General features: G+C 34.2%; 1 protein-coding gene across 2 annotated transcripts in view; it reads right to left on the bottom strand.

Moving 5' to 3' along the window:
* Positions 1-538: 538 nt before the first annotated feature.
* LOC100924962 (UPF0461 protein C5orf24 homolog) overlaps positions 539-19,275 on the bottom strand; it is a 45,526-nt gene continuing 26,789 nt past the window's right edge. Inside the window, exons 1-5 of one of the 2 annotated variants that reach the window (XM_003756454.4) lie at positions 15,761-16,045; positions 12,236-12,705; positions 9,334-9,497; positions 5,790-5,920; positions 539-936 (exon numbers count right to left, since the gene is read on the bottom strand). In XM_003756454.4, the coding sequence (XP_003756502.2) occupies positions 740-936; positions 5,790-5,920; positions 9,334-9,497; positions 12,236-12,705; positions 15,761-15,881 (1,083 nt within the window). In that variant the 5' untranslated portion in view covers positions 15,882-16,045 and the 3' untranslated portion in view covers positions 539-739. Of the gene's footprint in view, positions 937-5,789; positions 5,921-9,333; positions 9,498-12,235; positions 12,706-15,760; positions 16,046-19,275 lie in introns of those variants that run through there. The other variant, XM_023503603.2, reaches the window with a different exon arrangement.

Here is a 19,275-nt window from a genome sequence, read left to right on the forward strand (position 1 = left end):
GCTATTGAAAATTAATTTCTTCTCTCTGAAAATTGCCTGAATATCCTCTGATAATTTATCAACTGAGGAATGGCTCAGTTCAATTATATGTATTCTAGAAATGGGACCTTAACCAGAGAAGCATAATATAAAGATTTTTTGCCAGTTTCCTGCTTTTCTTCTAATTTTAGCTACACTGCTTTTGTTTGTGCAAAATCTTTTTAATTTTATGTAATCAAAATTATCCATTTTACCTTCTATGAGCTTCTTGAACCTCTCCTTTGGTCATGAATGCTTCCCCATCCACAATTTCTTCCATCCTACATTATTTTGCTTATGATAGCCTATCTATGCACCATTCTGAGCTTATTTTGGTATACAGTGTGAAAGGTTCATACCTAGTTTCTGCTAGACTGTTTTCCAATTTTCCTAACTTTTTTTTTTTTGGGGGGGGGGGTCAAATAATGAGTTCTTGACCGAAAAGTTGTTATCTTTGGATTTATCAAACACGAGTTCCTTGAAATATGAAGTCCAATAACTAAAAAATAAAAACAATTAATTTTTCTGAATCTTTTCATGTTTATTGAAACACTAGTATACAACACTAGTGTGTGATTTATTTTTTTTTGCACATTCGGTAGCTCAAATGCACAATTATTTTAATCTAAGTTAAAATACAATACATGAAAAACAATGGAATTTCAGCATAAATTTCTGAAAGCAAAGACTAATCTTTCCAATTTCATCTTTCAGTCTGTTATTACTCTGGATGTTCATGTTCTTGTCCTGGAATTAGCCATCGAATACTTTCAGTCCGAACAGTAGCATACATAATAAAACTAATTAAAAAGAACAAAGAAAATACAAGCAACCAATCCACGCTTTTCACCAAAGTGCTCGGAAGAGGGCCTATTTGGTCATCTTCAGTCACTACCACATCATTCTTGGCTTCTATCCCTGAAAGTAAAATCAATGAGTCAGTATTTTGATAAGATGGAAAAAAATGAACAACTGAATTTCACTAAGGACTCAGTAGATATATAAAAAAAGAAAGGCTAGGTTTAAAAAAAAAAAAAAGACAAAACCTTTTCTGTTTTTGTGGTTCTTAAAACTCCCATTAAAGTAACTTACCTTCTCTCCATCATAAAATTAGTGAATGAATCTATGCACAAAGTTATTCAACTTTTCAAAGCTAGAATACCACTTTTTCACTTTCTGAGCAAATAAAATATTAAAAAAAAAAAAAAAAAACAATTTGCCAAAAGAATTTACTTATATTATACTTCTATAGTAGAGAGTTTGCAGACTTTCCATCTATACTTCTAAGCATAAGAATATCAAGGATATGGTAGAGGGAAATTTTCTGCATTGGGAGACAGTCAAATTAGTTGACCTTTAAGGCACCCGTAAATGAATCAATGAAAAAGCATTTATCTTTAAGCACTTATTATATGAAAACAATATGCTGGGGATATAAAGAGAAAAGCAAGAGTACCTACTCCCTAGGAACTTATATTCTATTTTGATTTTGTTGAGAGGGAATCTAGGGTTAAGTGACTTGTCCAGGGTCACACAATTAGTGTTAAGAATATGAGATCACATTTGAACTCAGGTCCTCCTGAATCCAGGTCTGATTCTTTATCCACTGCTGCCCCAAATCAAATTAAGGCAACTCTAAGGTTCTATCTCACCCATCAGATTGACAAAGATAACAAATGTGCAAGGAAAACAAGAGATATTAATGAACCTTGTTGATAAGAAATGTCTACCATGCTAGAAAGAAATTTGCAACTATGCCTCAAAAATCACTAACTTGCATATACTCTGATTAAGCAATACTCCAAAAAAGATCAAAGAAGGAGAAAAAGTACAGAAATATTTAAAGTCATTCTTTTTGAAGTGGCAAAAAACTAGAAACCAAGAGCGTGCACATCAACTAAAGATAATTGAATATACCATAATTTGTATTTATTGTACCATTTGATTATGGTACCTTAAGAAATTACTAAAGAGTTTCAGAGAAATCTGAGAATACCTGTATGAACTGATACAACTGAAAGGAGCAGAACCAGAAAAATTATTTATTTATGTAACAATACTATAAATATAAACATCTCTGAAATGCATTGTAAGCAGTGCAATGGCCAACATGATTCCAGAGGACTGATGATTATCTTTCCTATCCACTGTAAAGAGCTGAAACTATGAAAAGGTGTACTTGAATCAGACAACTGAGCACTTAAGGCTAATTACTTATTCCATATGAGACAATGACTCTATTAGCATATGTTTGGAAAAATGGCTCTTCTCACCATTGATGCTTGCTCAATGTTTAGCATTAAGAAAATCATAGGAAGGATTAGAGGGTAGGGTGAGATAAGCCAGACTGGCAGGAGAAAGGTAGAAATTCTGGACTCCAGAATGGAGAAGAGATTTTTGGCAAAACTCCTGGCAGTTTGCCTGCTTCTCCCCCTAAAGACCAAGGACTTTTACTTATCCCAACTCTGGCTGATCCTGAGGCCACTAGGGAGCTACCCTGGACTTAACAATCCACCTTCTCTAAGATGATAAATTTAAAAACCAGAATGAGACACATTTCTGGTTATGTTCTACGTGGGAATTCCTTTTGCTCAGCTTGCATATCTATTACAAGGGTTTTTGTTGGGAGTTTTTTTGCAGGGAGAGGGGAAAGAGTTAATGGTAATGATAATGGGAAAGTTAGGAATAGAAATTCTCCTTCCCCAACAAAAAATGAACAAGAAGATTAGTAGGGATCATAACTATATAGTACAACTTTGAAAGTTACATATTGAATCTATTTTATAATTTAAAAGAAAAGCTTTCCATAAGAGATCTGCAATAAGTACAGTCTTCCTCTTTTTCCACAACATATATGAAAATATTCATTTTATTTGGTATTTGTTAAGTTCAGAATAAAATAAAGATAAAATGGAAGAAAAGGGTAAAGTCAAAAAAAAAAAAAAAATACAACTTCCTCACTTTCCTCTCTTTATTACAGAGGGAGAGAACCTAACTATGGAATACCACATATATACTATAGAAAAAACATACTAAACTTATTTTTTTTTCTCTTTCTTTTTTAATCTTCATTAAAAGGAGATGCTTGAGGCAGGAGGGAGAGGATATAATGGAAATTATTGTGATTTAATATTAAAAGGCATCAATAAAAATAAAAGAAAAAAAATTTTAATCAGATTTCCCATTTAAAAGACCACCATAAAGCTAACTTCTGATAAACAATTTTTAAAATGTTTGCTAAGTACCAGGAACTGTGCTTGGCAATAGGAATAAAAGACAAAAAGTAAAAGTAAAACAGTCCCTAGTATAGAGTATTAAAAGATGAAGTAATTCAACAAAGTCAATAAAATTCACTAAAATGAGTCAACACTTAGTGATTTCAATAAAGGTTAAGTAGACAAAAAAAAAAAAAAAAAAAGATGTGGCATATGATTTTTTAAAAGTGAGTAGCCAAAGAATTATAAACTATCTAGAAGCCTCAGAACTAGATATCATGAATATTTTCTTCAGGAGAAATAGTACAAAATTAGCAACAATATCGTACAATGATTAACTGTGAATGACTTAGCTATTCTCAGTAATAGTGATTCAAGACAATTCTGAAGGATTTAAGATGAAAAATGCTATCCATCTCCAGAGATAAAACTAGTCTAAATGCAAAAAGAAGCATTCTTTTTTTAAACTTTTTTTTTAGTTTATTTTCTTTCAAACATGACTATTATTGAAATATATTTTTAAGGACTGTATATATATAAATCTAAATCAAATTGCCTGCAAAATATTTAAAAAACAAATGTTAAAAATTTTTTCAAAATACATTAGATATATTTTTATATAAATAAATAAAACATTAAAGAAAGTAGTCGCTGGAGAGAACAAGTATCAAAACAGAGCAAAAAAAAGAAACATTTTATCAACACAAAATAACTCTTTACCATTATACAAGATATTTCTAAATGCTGACTATATTAGACCATTAAGCTTGTTGGAACAAAGACCATTATCAATATCAAATTAGAATAAAAATGAAAAGGAGCTAGGCCTAGAGTTGAGGCAACTCAAACCCAGTCTATTTTAACAAGCTGTTTGTTGACACACACACAAAAAAGGAAAATGAACAAAAAACATCCAAGATATCAAATACAAACTATCACTTTCTTTTAGGGAAGCTTAACCAATGCAAACAAGTCACCACTAAAGAAAGATCAAAATAGCAAAATACCACTTTGACCAGAAACACCTTATCTCTTTGCCAAGGAGAGGAATAAAACAAATATAATAAAGGTTTAGAATATAAAATTGGCAGATAGATGGTGCTGTGGAGACAATACCAGGCCTGGAGTCGGGAAGACTCAAGTTACTAGCTGTATCATCTTGGGCAAGTCACTTAATCTTGTTTGCCTCATCTATAAAATGAAATGGAAAAGATGGAAAAGATAATTTTGTTCAGTATGCTTCTGATTAACAACATCAAGGCAGGCAAAAAAATAAGGAGATATACACTCAACCAAAAACAGATTCAGCAGGCATTAATGTATGGGAAGTAGAAGGATAAGAGACAGCTTCTTGGATGTGTTTGAACTCCATGAGACAACGGGGTCTAAAGTACGGCTATGCCAGTGAGTGGCCCCAGTGGAGTCATTAAGGTTGTAATATCAGAGAAAATGCAAAGTCACGTATTAAAAGACTCATCAACATATACACTGAAATTGCTATTGGATTAATGGCAGGGGACAGGTTAAAGAAGAAAATTCTGAATTAAAGAATAAGTTTATCTTCTGGAAAACTGGCATGTAAGGGAGGTTAGGATAGAGAAAGTGTAATGTAATGGAACTTCTAACAGTATGATCAGTGTCCTGCACATTTAAAAATTCTTACAAGTAAGGGACTTACAACTGGATCCCAGTGAAGAAATGAACTGAGAAACACCAAAAGCCACATAGATAAGGTTGAGAGTAATCAGGATATGATCTGGAAGTTATAACTCAAGGTTAAGAACAGTCAGTCAGTCATACCAACTACCCACAAATGGGTGGCCTTTATAATCATCAAGCTGAAAACAGCAAATCATTTCAATGTCACCAAGAAATGATCAATTACTGATTTGTTTGGAGGAATTTAATGAGGAGAGTTCAGCTGTACTATTCCTACAATGGTTCCTACCCAATCTTTAAGCTTTAATTGCTTAAAAGTGTACTACAACTTTTGAGACACCCTCATGCACAGACACTGAAGTTTAGTAAATGAACACTGCTCTGGGATCCAGCTTTATCAAACTATCTGTCGTGATTCCATATGGGATCTTGTAACTGAATAGGGCACGAAATTATAATTTATTAGTAGTAAATTAGTTAAAAAGAAAAAAAAAAAAAAAAATATATATATATATATATATTTATATATTTTTTATATCTATATATCCAGGGAAATGTAAAAATCTCTGACAAAAAGGATGCACAAATGGAAAAAGTTTAAAAAAATTCTGTTCTAGGATATAGGAGCTTTATATTAGATCTATGTCCCTCACATCTTGTCTGTAAAAGGAAGACTTAGGAAGCAACCAAAATACAAGGTATTTGAACAAAAAAAAATTAATTTTTAAAGGATTTAAAGGATTTTAAAGGATTTAAAGGATTCGAAAACAATGTTTTAGAGAAATAATTCAACAAAGCTACAAATTTTTTTAAAAAGGAAATGTGGTTTGAACAAAGGAGGCAGAAACCATTAAAGTCATTACAGATATTCATCTAGAGTATCTTCTTCTTACATACCTGTTTGATTAAAAATGAAGGCTTTTAGAGTTTCCAATGTCCGATCTGTATGATTAAATCTCGCCATTGGTTTGGCTCCTTGAAATAGCAGGATGTTGGGAACAGCCACAGTGCCAAATCTGGTAGACAGACTATTTAAAAAAAAAAGAAGTATAAAATCTCAAGTATTTAATGTTAAAAAAAAGAGGAGAGGGAAAAGGTTAGTGCAAGTGGCATCAAATCCAAACAGAAATGGGAGTTACTAAAACCTACATAAGGATCTCTACAGATTCATCCTGAATTAGAAAACCACCTAAACATAATCTATATTTTACTATATTTCTATTTATATTGTTAAGCATTTCCCAATTACATTTTAATCTGAGGCCACACTCAAAGAGTGTTTGTGAGCCACGTATCTGACATCTCTGAAGTGATGGATAAAGAGAAAGACTTGGGTTCAAGTTGTCTCTGAAACACATTAGATGTGTGACAATTAGATTATAAGCTCCTTGAAGATAGAAACTGTTTTTTCCTTTCTTTCTCGGTTTACCCAGCTTTAACAAAAACAAAGTACTTGAAACATAGTAATTATTTAATAAATGTTTGTTCACTTGACTATGAGCAAATTACAAATTAAGTATTAATCTCTAGGTAGCATTTTCCTCACCTGGAATTCCCTATAATGAATCCACAGACCTACCTTCACCTCACTCCAATCCCCCTCCCAAAAAAAGCAGATTTAACTTCCTCTGATCAAAAGAAATTTATTCTATTCAATTTATAGGTTCTATAGGTACAGCTACAGCAGTCACAACTTAAGTATCATATAAATGCCCACATGTACTGATTATCAAACTCATCACTGTGTCTTCTTGACTGCTGAAGCTGTCAGTTACAAGCATTAATCCTTGCAGAATTTAGTAACTATAAGCAATTAGCAATATACTAAAGCATGGAACTCCAAACTCTTCAGTGAGCAATGTCTTAGGGCTCAGACATGTAATTTTCCCAAGTACCATTAAAGCCAGTTTATGTCAAATAATTAGACTGGTCAAGAGTCAACAAAAGATATGAAAATACTACATCTAAAGGTACTGAAACAAACTAATTCATTCACAATTATTCAGAATTGCCAATGAAATAGTGAAGTACATTGCACTTCTGTACTGCTCACTAAAAACCAGGTCAATTATTAAAAAGCTTAATGAGTTAGTAAAAAACCTTATTACAGAAGTTTCAAAAAAATTTACTTTCTTCACTTTCTAGTCAGACAGTTACTTGAAATAACTTCAAAAAAAAAAAATTATCAAGTAAAGATCCTAGTTTTATATTCTTTTAGGGAACTCCTGTGATGACCACGTATTTTAGAATCAGCCAGAGTCAGGAATTCAGGTTAAGGGAAAATCCTCGATCTTTATTCTTTTTGGAGGCGAAGGGGGATGGCGATAAGAAGTGAGAGCAGTCGCCACACGCACCAGACCAGCAACCTCTCTCCTCTCTTCCTGCCTCTCTCTCTCTCTCTCTCTACCCACCAAAATCGTCCCTACGTCATTTCCTATACAACACATCAAAACTTGCAGAGAGTGGGCGGGGCCATTCTTTCTCCATGCATATATTAATAGAGTATCATCCAATTGCTATTTAGCCTCATATGCTTGGGACCTCAGTGCATCAACTCGAGCTTCAGCCCATTACAAATTCCCAATGAGGAACTTTATCACTGCAAATTATTTCTTTACCAATGTACCAATCAATAACCTCTCTAAAATTTATGCAAGTATTAAGATTTTGTGGGCAAAGGTTATGTGCCTCATTGCCTACCTTATGACACGGGACACATCACTAAATTCTCTATGCTTTTATTTCCTCATCTTGTAAAATGGGGTAGATTAAACTAAATCAGTGGTGTCATACTCAATTAGAAACAGATTCCTATAGGTCACATATTCAGAAAACCACAAATTAACATTTCCCAATTATGTTTTAATTCAATTCAGGCCTCACTTAGAAGTTTTGCTGGCCATTTTAGAGTTTGATATTTCGGAGTTAGATGATCAGTGAAGTCTCCCTAACTCTTAAATCTATCATTTATAAAACACTCAGAATAAAATTTTATGACATATTGTCTGATCCCCATTGCATTTGTATCCCATCTTTCTCAAGTATTTTTCTTGTATTGTTGTGCTTTATTTTTTATCCACCTATTAGAAAAGATTCACAAAGGCAAATAATATGTTATCTAAATTTTATATTCCCCAATCCTATCATAGTGCATTTACTGCAGGCACAGACCCAGTAAGATTTGTACACATAAGCTAATGCAAACTTTTCAAAAATAGTTAATCTTTCAAAGTCAGATATTCAAATTCCATTTTTGTTTATTCTATTATTTAAAATAAAAGGGATTTCTTCATTCATAGTATAAGATAATCATCAGCCCAAGCTAAATAATAATATATTCAGAACTAGTATAGTACAAATTAATAAGGTTTTATTGTATCTAAAATTTCATTATACGTATACCTTAAAGACCTGAGGCTTCAGAACACTTTAAAAAAAACTTAAAAGAATTATATAAATGTGAGTTATCATGCCAACCTACATGTCAGGAAGAACTGGATTTAAGGCTTTTATCTAATGCTATCCCTTGGCTATGTAACCCTAAGCAGAAAAGTCACTTAAGTTCACAGGGTCTGCTGGCAACTATTGCTGATGGAAGAAGTTTCCTCACCAGGAGATTCCCTATATTAATGAAATAACAATTTTATTTTTAAAAATTATTAACTTAAGGGAAAAGACATTAATACTTGAACAAGTCATGTATTTTATTAAGTTAAAAATTCACTGAATATTAAGAGCAGTTTGAATATTTTGTTATTTGAAAAAAATCAGAGGCATAAAGCCATTAGGGAGAAAGGGGCAGAATATATATATTTTTAACTTAAATTTTTCAAATACCACATTTCTAATTATTTCTTAAATTCAGGCCTTGAAGGAACTTAAGAGGATAGCATACAGATGAGAAATTACAGCTTTAAAAGGCTTCAGAAAAAAAACCCATCTCTCTTAATAAAGCATTTCAATATTTAACAACCTTCAATATTAAGATGAGAAACAGCCTAACTCAGAGTCAATTTAACATAGATTTAAATCCTACCTCTGACACTACTGCGATCCTAAAAACATATTTTAGTTTTACAATGCTCCAGGCAACTCTAAGACTAATTACTGATCTGCTTTGGTGGAGGGTATTCCTCAACCAGAAGTTTCCTACGCTAATTAATTCACAAATCCCAACCAAAAAATATAAACTGATTTGTCACTATACTTATCTTAAGCTGGAACTTATACCCAATTTCTTCTTTTTTTATCCTTAATCAGATAATATATGTAGTCATTATAACCAATTTTTTTTTAGAGGGAGAGATGCAAGGTGAAGTGGGAGATTTTAATTTACAATCCCCTATTACTTTTGAAGCAAATCTTGAAGTTATAGCTAAGGCAGTCTTTTACAAGCAACTTAAGTCATAAAGTATAAAAAAAGCACTTGATAAAAGAATACCTGCTGTGCTGAGAAGCATCCAGTGCCAAAAAATGAAGAGATGGAAATGCTCGTGGTAAAGAATTGAAATGTGGAGCCAGACTGGCAGAAAAGCGACACCAAGGGGTATAAAATAAGACTAATGTACAGTCACTGCTATTTGGGTTTAAAAATTCCATCAGGTCCTATGACAAGAGAAAACATATGTGTTTGTTAATTAAAAGCACTTGCAGTACAAAGACAAAATCACACTCCTTTCCTTCAAGGAGTTTACATTCCACTGGGGGGATACAACCAAAGATATACAAAGTGATTTCCAGAGGAAGACAGCCATGATAACTGGAGGTATCAAGAAGGGCCTCTTAGAGGAAGTGGTATCTGAGCTTTACTTATTGTTAATGGTTAACATTTATATATTGTTTTAAGGTTTGCAAAGAATTTTGTCTTCATAACAATCCTGTTATTAATATCCACATTTGGCACAGACTACGTAACTCCACAGTCATTCTACTAGTAAGCAGAGAGGCTAAAATTTAACTCAGAACTTGCTGATTCCAAGTCTTACTCTCCATTCACTGCCCCATCTAGCAGCTTCATCTTACCTTTGAATACAAGGCACCAATTATGAATTAAAAAGTGACAAGATATAGGCATCAAAGTATACAGCATGTCCAAAAGAAACATCATAAAATCCCATATCAAACTGAAGCACTAAGTTCCAAGGAAAAAAAAAAATTTAATATATGTCAAGCTTTCTGAGTTATGTTAGCAAGACTCTCTCATTAGCCATACTGCTTACAATTTTCACTGGCCATTCTACATATCTAGAACTCCCTCTTCATCTCAGTCTCCTGGCTCTGCCTTTTTGCAAAGTTTAATTGATCTTTATTTTTTTTTAATTTAATTTAGTTTAATTTAATCTTAGTTCCTTATTTCTTGTTTGTCTTGTATAAATTGTTTTGTGTATATATGTGTGTATATATATATATATATATATATATATATGTATGTATGTATGTATGTATGTATATGCTATCCCTTGTTAGAACAAAACTATTTTTGAGTTATCTCCTCCATTAAACTGTGAGCTCCTTGGAAGAACAGACATGTTTCTATCCTTTGTAATTCCAATACTGAGCATAGTGACTAGTACATAGCAAATACTTACTATATGCTAAGTAACTGATTAACTAGGGGAAAAAAAACCACATGTGTTTAAGGATTTGGTAAGAAAGATTTGTTGTAGAGGGCAAATGTTATAAATATCTTCCTTTTAAGCCTTCTTATAATTCTCTTGTAGCAAATGCAGTTATTTTGGAATTTTGCATAAATCCAATATCTATTTTCAGGGGTCATGACTATATAAGCATTGACTTTCAGACTGAGTCATCTTAACCACCATAATTAATGTTCATCTTATCAATTCTCAATCTGAGCTATTGTGGATGGAGATGGTGATGATCTTACTAATGATTCTTTTGATGAACATTTGGTCCAGCCCAGGAGCCCTATAATCGTTTAGATAACCAACAATGAAATCCCATCAGAATCCACTCTGCACTCTTCTCTTTTAGCCACTTTATATGAATCAGGAAATAAAATTGAATTTCTTCATGAATGAAGCAGTTAGAATATGATATCATTACTGACTCAGTGGAAAAATGGAGCCACATACTTTCTAATACATCTTACCCATCTTCAGAATTTGAGTTTACTTCAATATATGTAACTCTTAACTTTGTTTTAACAACACCAAAATTACAAATTCTTATGTGAACTCATAAACTGATATAAAGCTGATTTTCTCTGTAGCATTATAAACCTTCACATATCTAGACTCACCAATAACTTAAGATCTCAACAATAATCTTAAATAATCTTACCCCCTATTATGAACTAACTAGCAGTTCTGATAACCTATGAAAAATAAAAACTCCTTATAGCTTTATTTAGTTATATGTTAGTTATTCCTCCAGAGAATAATGGCACAGAATAATGCTTCATAAAAATGTAAAGAATTCAGGGCTTCACTAAAGATATTTTCTTATGCCTTGTGATATGAAGGTAAATCTCTCTGTGCTCAAACTCCAACAGATCAAGTTAAATACTAAATACTAAATGCTTCAAATACTAAATCAATGATAAACTATATCTGTACAGCTGATACGGAAAGACTCATTCTAGATGGCTAACTAGATGACAAATACTTTTTTTTTCCCTGAGGCAATTGGGATTAAATGATTTGCCCAGGGTCACACAGCTAGGAAGTGTTAAGTATCTGAAGCCCAGGAAGCCCAGATTTGAACTCAGGTCCTCCTGATTTCAGGGCTGGTGCTCTATCCATTGCATCACCTCGCAGCCCCAAAAAGTATTTGATGGCAAATCCTTTTAACACAGCAATTCATAAAAATCATTTACTAATAATGTGAAGGAGCTATAAATATTTCAAAAAAAATTTAATAACTTCAAAGAGAACAGTATATTTATTCACAGAAAAATTCTGACACTGATAATTTCTCTATAATTTTGGACAGATAGATCATGATATAATGAAAAGAAAACTTGTCCATGGAGATAAATCCCATCTTTGCTACTTATTACATCATCATCTTGGGCAAGTCACTAAACCTCTCCAAGCCTCAGTTTTCTCTTTTTTTAAAATAAAAAGTTAGACTTAACTCTATCCCTGATAATACTTATCTTATCTTGTTTTGTCTTAAAATGACTAGATTCAGAGAACAGGGGACTTTTTTGTCTTTGTGTTCTCTTTACTTAACTGTTACCCACCAGCATAATCTAGATTCAAAAAGAAATTTCAGTCATTCCTTCTTTATATGTACACAGGTGCAATTACCAAATACTACTTTCTTCATAAGTACTTGTCAAGAGAACCAAAATAAATGCTTGAAAAATATGTACTTACCTGTGATGCATTTAGAATTTGTAAAGTGAAACTTTCTAAGCCAGTAACATTTCTTTCCTCACAATTCACCTTTGGGCTTTTTACATTCTCTGTACTATTAGAGTCCTCTTTAGGTGGTGGACTTGTAGGCACAGCTTCAAGAACCAAATTATATTCTTCTCCTTTATCAGGAATATTTGCTTCAGACCCAATAAGAGAAAAAAGGCTCTCTCGGATATTACATCTAGAGCCTTCAACTCCAGCATCACAACTGCCAGTATTGAGGTCTTTTGCTTCTCCTGGAATCACAGACATTAAATGATCACCATCCACTTCATCTCTCAGGGTTGCATAAGATACTTTTCCAGTGTTGTGCTGTTCTGTCTGCCCAAATCCATGTTCTTCATTAGTTAAATGGACAGTATCTGGACTGAGAGGTAGTTCAGTTTCAGTATGTCCCTGCTGTTCAGACAATGAGCCTTCACTTCCCTCTGCAACAACAAAAAGGTATATTTGTAATGAATATATAATTTAAAATAAATGATTTTCATATATATTTATATTTGTTATAATGGATAGAGTGCTAGACTTGGAGTCATGGAAACTACATTCAAAACCTGCTTCAGATACTAATTGTAGAGCCAGGCAAATCATTTAACCTATCTCACTGTTTCCTCATCTATACTATGGCAATAAACAGCAGCTACCTCAAAGGGTTATTTTAAGCATCAAATATAACATCTACTGGTTATCCTGCCATCTTGGGGAGGGGGTGAGGGAAAGGAGGGGAAAAATTGGAACAAGAGGTTTGGCAATTGTCAATGCTGTAAAGTTACCCATACATATAACCTGCAAATAAAAGGCTAATAAAATAAAAATTAAAAAATACTTTCTTCTAAATCCTATTTTGCCTTCTTCACATCTAAAGGATCTAAAATTCCATTAGTGTAGAATCTTAAACTTCACGATTTGCTGTAGGTGAACATTCTTGCTGTGTTCAACCTTCTGATAATGAGCTTCTCTGAATTTAAAAAGATTGAGCCCCATGTAACAAATATATACAATCACCAGGTTCTGCTAAGTTCCTTTATATTAACGAAGCACAAAAAAAAAAAATTCATTTGGAGCAGGACCAGGAGATCATTATATACTTCAACAACAACACTATATGATGACCAGTTCTGATGGACTTGCCATCCTCAGCAATGAGATCAACCAAATCATTTCCAATGGAGCAGTAATGAACTGAACCAGCTACGCCCAAAGAACTCTGGGTGATGACTAAAAACCATTACATTGAAATCCCAATCCCTATATTTATGCCCACCTGCATTTTTGATTTCCTTCACAAGCTAATTGTACAATATTTCAGAGTCTGATTCTTTTTGTACAGCAAAATAACGGTTTGGTCATGTATACTCATTGTGTATCTAATTTATATTTTAATATATTTAACATCTACTGGTCATCCTGCCATCTGGGGAAGGGGGTGGGGGGTAAGAGGTGAAAAATTGGAACAAGAGGTTTGGCAATTGTTAATGCTGTAAAGTTACTCATACATATAACCTGTAAATAAAAGGCTATTAAATAAAAATAAATAAATAAATAAAATTTTTAAAAAAATTCATTTGGGGAGGCAGAGGGAAACCAACAAAAGATGCTGACATTTCACAGCTTCTATACATCATGTCTCATCTCTAGTACTAGTTCTCAGAGGACTTGGATGGTTAAAAAATTTTTTCAAATTCCATTCTGATATGGGCTTAAATCTGCTCATCTCCCTCCTAGGGTGAAAGCAATAGATTTTTTCTGAGAGCATTTAATTTTGCCTAAATTCCCACTAGATAATCATTAACCATAAACAAGTACAGTCTATGGATGTCCATCAGTTGGAGAATGGCTGAATAAATTGTGGTGTATGAATATTATGGAATATTACTGTTCTGTAAGAAATGACCAACAGGATGATTTCAGAAAGGCCTGGAGAGACTTACACGAACTGATGCTGAGTGAAATGAGCAGGACCAGGAGATCATTATATACTTCAACAACAATACTATATGATGACCAGTTCTGATGGACCTGGCCATCCTCAGCAACGAGATCAACCAAATCATTTCCAATGGAGCAGTAATGAACTGAACCAGCTACGCCCAGAGAAAGAACTCTGGGAGATGACTAAAAACCATTACATTGAATTCCCAATCCCTATATTTATGCCCACCTGCATTTTTGATTTCCTTCACAAGCTAATTGTACAATATTTCAGAGTCTGATTCTTTTTGTACAGCAAAATAACGTTTTGGTCATGTATACTTATTGTGTATCTAATTTATATTTTAATGTACTTAACATCTACTGGTCATCCTGCCATCTGGGGGAGAAGGTGGGGGGTAAGAGGTGAAAAATTGAAACAAAAGGTTTGGCAATTGTTAATGCTGTAAAGTTACCCATGCATATATCCTGTAAAAAAAAAAAAGGCTATTAAATAAAAAAATAAAAAAATAAAAAACAAGTACATTCTATAGTTGAGAATTATAAACTGTTTTTGCACTTTTTGAAAATAACTCTAGCTATCCAAGGTCTGCTATTAAGGAGGGGCTTTGCTGCGAGATTCATTTATACTAAAGCACTGGGAATATATATATTTCACCCTGGTTAAAATGATTTTCATATTATTATTACCAGTACTGAATGTTTTAAATGCTGGAGTCCAGAACACCTGACATCAAGTCCTACCTCTGTCACATATTATTTGAGTGCCATGAGCAAGTCACTTAATCTTTCAGAATATCAAATATTTCTCTAAAATAAGTTGCCCAGTGGCAGGGGTGAAGGAAGTTACAGAGGAATTGCTCTTCTGCATCAGTGCAAAGTTTCTACTGTAGGAAGAGTTTCCATTCTCTTTGGTCAAGGGGACAAATACAGAAATATCAAGAGTCTCCAAGTAGTAACTTGGTATCTCAGAAGATTCATAGATCATAGAATACAGAAACTAGAAGAAATCAGAGATCACCTATTCCAATCCTCACATCCTATTTTACAGATTTTAAAGATTTCTCTTTGGAAAAATGATAAAAATATGTCAACGAGTCTCACAAGTGATTAAAAATCACCTTTCCAGGTAGGAGTAACCTTAAGGCTTACCTATCCAAACTTCCCTAAGCTTTCAATTTTAAAACTGAAACTGAAGCTTTTAAATGATCAGAGACCTTGCGCAGCCAGAGCTTGGGATAAAGACCGAAAGGGTAATTCCATCCCCAGCTCCAGCACCGCCCCCGCCCCCCGCCCCTTCCCCTCACTCCCGTAGGCAGGGTCCTAGAGCCCTCCAGTCCTTAGCCCTCATTGGACATTCGGAGAAACTGAGGTCAGCGGAAATGCCCTAATCAGGCTCGGCCCTAAGTATACCTCCCGCCGCCCACCGGCTCCTGCCCAGGAACAAGAGGACGCGAGAGCACGGACCCCGGCGCCAGACCGCTGCCCTCCCTCCCGCAGACAAACTAATTCCCATCCCCAGTCCCCGCCCAGCTCTCCGTCAAGACTCACCGGCCTGGCCAAGGATCGCAGGCCCCAAAGTCCCCAGCAAAAAAGGCCACAGCTGAAGGAGCCGCATGGCGGCGGCAAAGCGTAAGCGCCGCCACTGCGACCAATGACGGCGCAGGCGCATCTACGTCACAAGGACCAAAGCCGGAGCTCACTCCGGCTTCCAGAAGTGAAAAACGAGGGGAGGAGCTGGCAGGGAAAACGGCCATCTTGGAGTCAGCCGGCTGCGCCCGCCATCTTGGGTGTGGTGGCGGGGGCGGGACCGCCCAGCTAGTCTAAAAAGGGGAAAGAGAGAAGCATTTATTGAGGATGCTCTTGGCTTGTGAGACCGAAAAAGCCGAGTAGCTTTGGCCTGGCGCCAATTATAACGGAAGCTCAAGGGAAGCTTAAGCGCCGAGGGCACTTGTAGTGTTACTCGAGGCTGCAAGAAAATATGTGGCGTGCAGGAAAGAACCATGGTACAAAATATAAACCACTTTATCCCCTTTAGTTTAGGAGTACGGAGAACCACCCCCACACCACGTTAGTCACGTCTTCTGGGATTTGGAACATCAGTCTGGGGATAGCAATGTGCAGGGGATAGCAATGTGCAGGAGATCTCGTGACCATCCACCTGAGAGGTGGCTCCAGTGGGGAAGGGGCAGCCATATCCAACAAGCCCCCAAGATAGGCAATCCCTCCGAAGTGACCGCCTCCATCTTGACCATCTCCCTCCTACCTTCATATCCCCAGCTTCACAGCCTCAGTAACACTGCTTCCAGCCCACTGACCCCAGTCAAAAGAATGTTCTCACCAAAATCTGGTTCAATGTAATTTTATCAGGGGATATAGCATTAAAAAACCATAGGAACCAGTCCGTCGAATTTGGCTCTTAATTGAGCCTTCCACCTATAATGTTTTCCATTAAAATGTGAGATTAAAGAGCAAGGATGGCCTTTTCTCTTGACACCTTCAGCTTTTAGGACTTTACACAGAATAAGTGCTAAATAAGTGCTTTATTCATATTCATCCATTCCTGCTCACCAAATTCCCCAACTGCTGTGAGGCCCACAGAAGGGAGGCTTTTCCCCGGGCATCCAGAGATAGAGCTCTTTGTCTACCCAGGGAAGAAAGCTGCCAATATTTCGAAAGTTACATAGCTGAAGCCAAGTCACATCAGCCCTTAATTCAGAGCATTCCTTCAGCAAGCAACAAACATTTAGTAAGCAATTGTTATGTGCTAAGGCCAGGGGACCACCCAAGTGAAAGTTCCTAGAGCTCTGAAGGAAACTAATGATGAGGAAAAGAGTACATTCCAGACACAGGGAGGAGCCAGTACAAAGGGTGAGGATCCTTTGAACAATCCATAAACAAACCCCACCAACCACCGGCTCGAGATGAGAAAGATTCCTAGGAACACCACCTTTACAAAGGTTCTTCATCAAAAGAAGAAAAACTAAAATAACCAAAATAATAAATTTGAGTAGTTTGGGATTCTTCACTCTGGAAGGAAATAAAGATGATAAAGTCAAAATTCTAAAAAACCATGAACAGGAAGACTACAAAGTGGTTTGCCAAACAACAGAAGACCAAGACTTAAAATATATATCATATTCGGGCAAATAAAGAAAAGTACTTTATATGTGATCTGACCCTAGTAGAAGATAGAGAATAAAATAAATAGATGCAAGAAGCATTTAAATAAAATCTATATAATACCTAAAGATTTAATTTTAAAATGGAGGGTAGCTAAATGTCTCAGTAGATCAAGTACTGGGCCTGGAATCAAGAAGACATGAGTTCAAATCTGATTTCAGACACCCCATTATATAGCCTTGGGGAAGTCACTTAACTTCTTTATACTTTAATCCACTGAAGAAATGGCAAGCCACTCTAATATATTTACAGAGAAAAACCCCTAAATAGTATGGTCCATGAGATCATGAAGAGTTGGACACAAATGTACAAGGAATGTAGGTTGATTTGTATTCTTCTTTACATAAATTAAAAGTTCCCTGTAACTTGTAACTTTTGTTATTTGTATTTCCAGTTTCCCCCTCTAAAGTTATCATTATTCATACTTCCATCTTCTCTACTGTCCCCTATGTCTTAATTTAAATAACTAGAGAGTGTAGTCAATTAAAGTAAGTATTCAATAAGTACTAAAACTGCCATCAATATTTATACATTTGGCCACCAGGTGGGCAGAAGCATTTGCCAGGAGAAGCTATCAACTTGGCCATTACTCTGATTTGAGCACAAATTCTTTATTTACTTTTATCTAGTGCCATTTCTGGAAAAAAAAAGCAGGTGAAGTTACGCTCTAACATTGACTAAAATTACATCTATGAATTATTAAAATGTTATATGTCCTGTAAGGATTGTTATACATGGATCTAAAAAGTTTACATGTGTGTGTGTATATATATATATATATATATATATATATATAAAAGATATAGGCTATAATTACATCATCTGACAAAATTATGTCGTCAACAAGGATTGTCTTAATTGAAAGAATTAAGTAATATTAGGGGAAAAAAATAACAAACTTTCTGAAACCTATGCACCAGGCATGTGCTAGACAATTTTAATATGATGTATACAGCGAATGCACAGGTATATTCACAATTGTTCTTTCTTTGTCTCTTTTCTGAGTTTTATATGATGATTTTGAAATGGGCTCTTTTTTAAAGTTTTAATGATAAAAACAATACAATCTGAAAATGTTTTGCACGAGAGAATTGATTCTGTAAGTCAGACTCAAGAAAAATTCCTCTAATTCAACAGTTCCCAATATTTTTGTTGTCAACAACAACAAAAAACCTGTTAACCCCCAGAGTAATCTAATATACTTATACTATTCTTTTAGAATGATTAAATGATTACAATAAAAGTTTTCTTTTATCCAAAAGAGCCCGCCATTAAAATTTCTATTACATAATTATAAAACATAAAATTGTATCTACCTATAATTATAAAAAAATCTAAATATAAAATTATAATTACAAATATTTTATGCAGGACATTCTATAAGAATTTTAAAAAACAATCCATGCTTATTATAATATGAATATTTATATTTAATTTATTTTACAAATGTTGTTGACTCTGTAGATGAAATAGATCCTGATTTGGAATATGCTTAGCATAATATAAAAATTACAAACTTAATTTTGATACTTGATGTTTTTATTTTTAATAAAGGTTTACAATATCTGTAAGTTAGATCACCAAAACACTCTTAAATCTGTTTGTTTTAAGTTTATTTTTTTATTTTGAGTTTAAAAAAAATTAAAAAGAAAATGCTCATTCATATAAATGTGTATCAGAGAAAATGGTAGAAAAATTTATAACTTCTCTTGCTGAAGATGGAAATTCATTTTTTATTTTTGGCCACTTAACTAATCAATGAAAATAAATAAACAATATAAAATATTTATTTTTATACTGGCAAATAACAAAGCACTGTGTTAAATGATAAATGCACTAAATGTTTAATTGTATATATTGTCTCATTTTTTCTTCTTACTCAT

The sequence above is a fragment of the Sarcophilus harrisii genome, chromosome 2 (assembly GCF_902635505.1).
Source record: "Sarcophilus harrisii chromosome 2, mSarHar1.11, whole genome shotgun sequence".
NCBI classification, from domain to species: domain Eukaryota; kingdom Metazoa; phylum Chordata; class Mammalia; order Dasyuromorphia; family Dasyuridae; genus Sarcophilus; species Sarcophilus harrisii.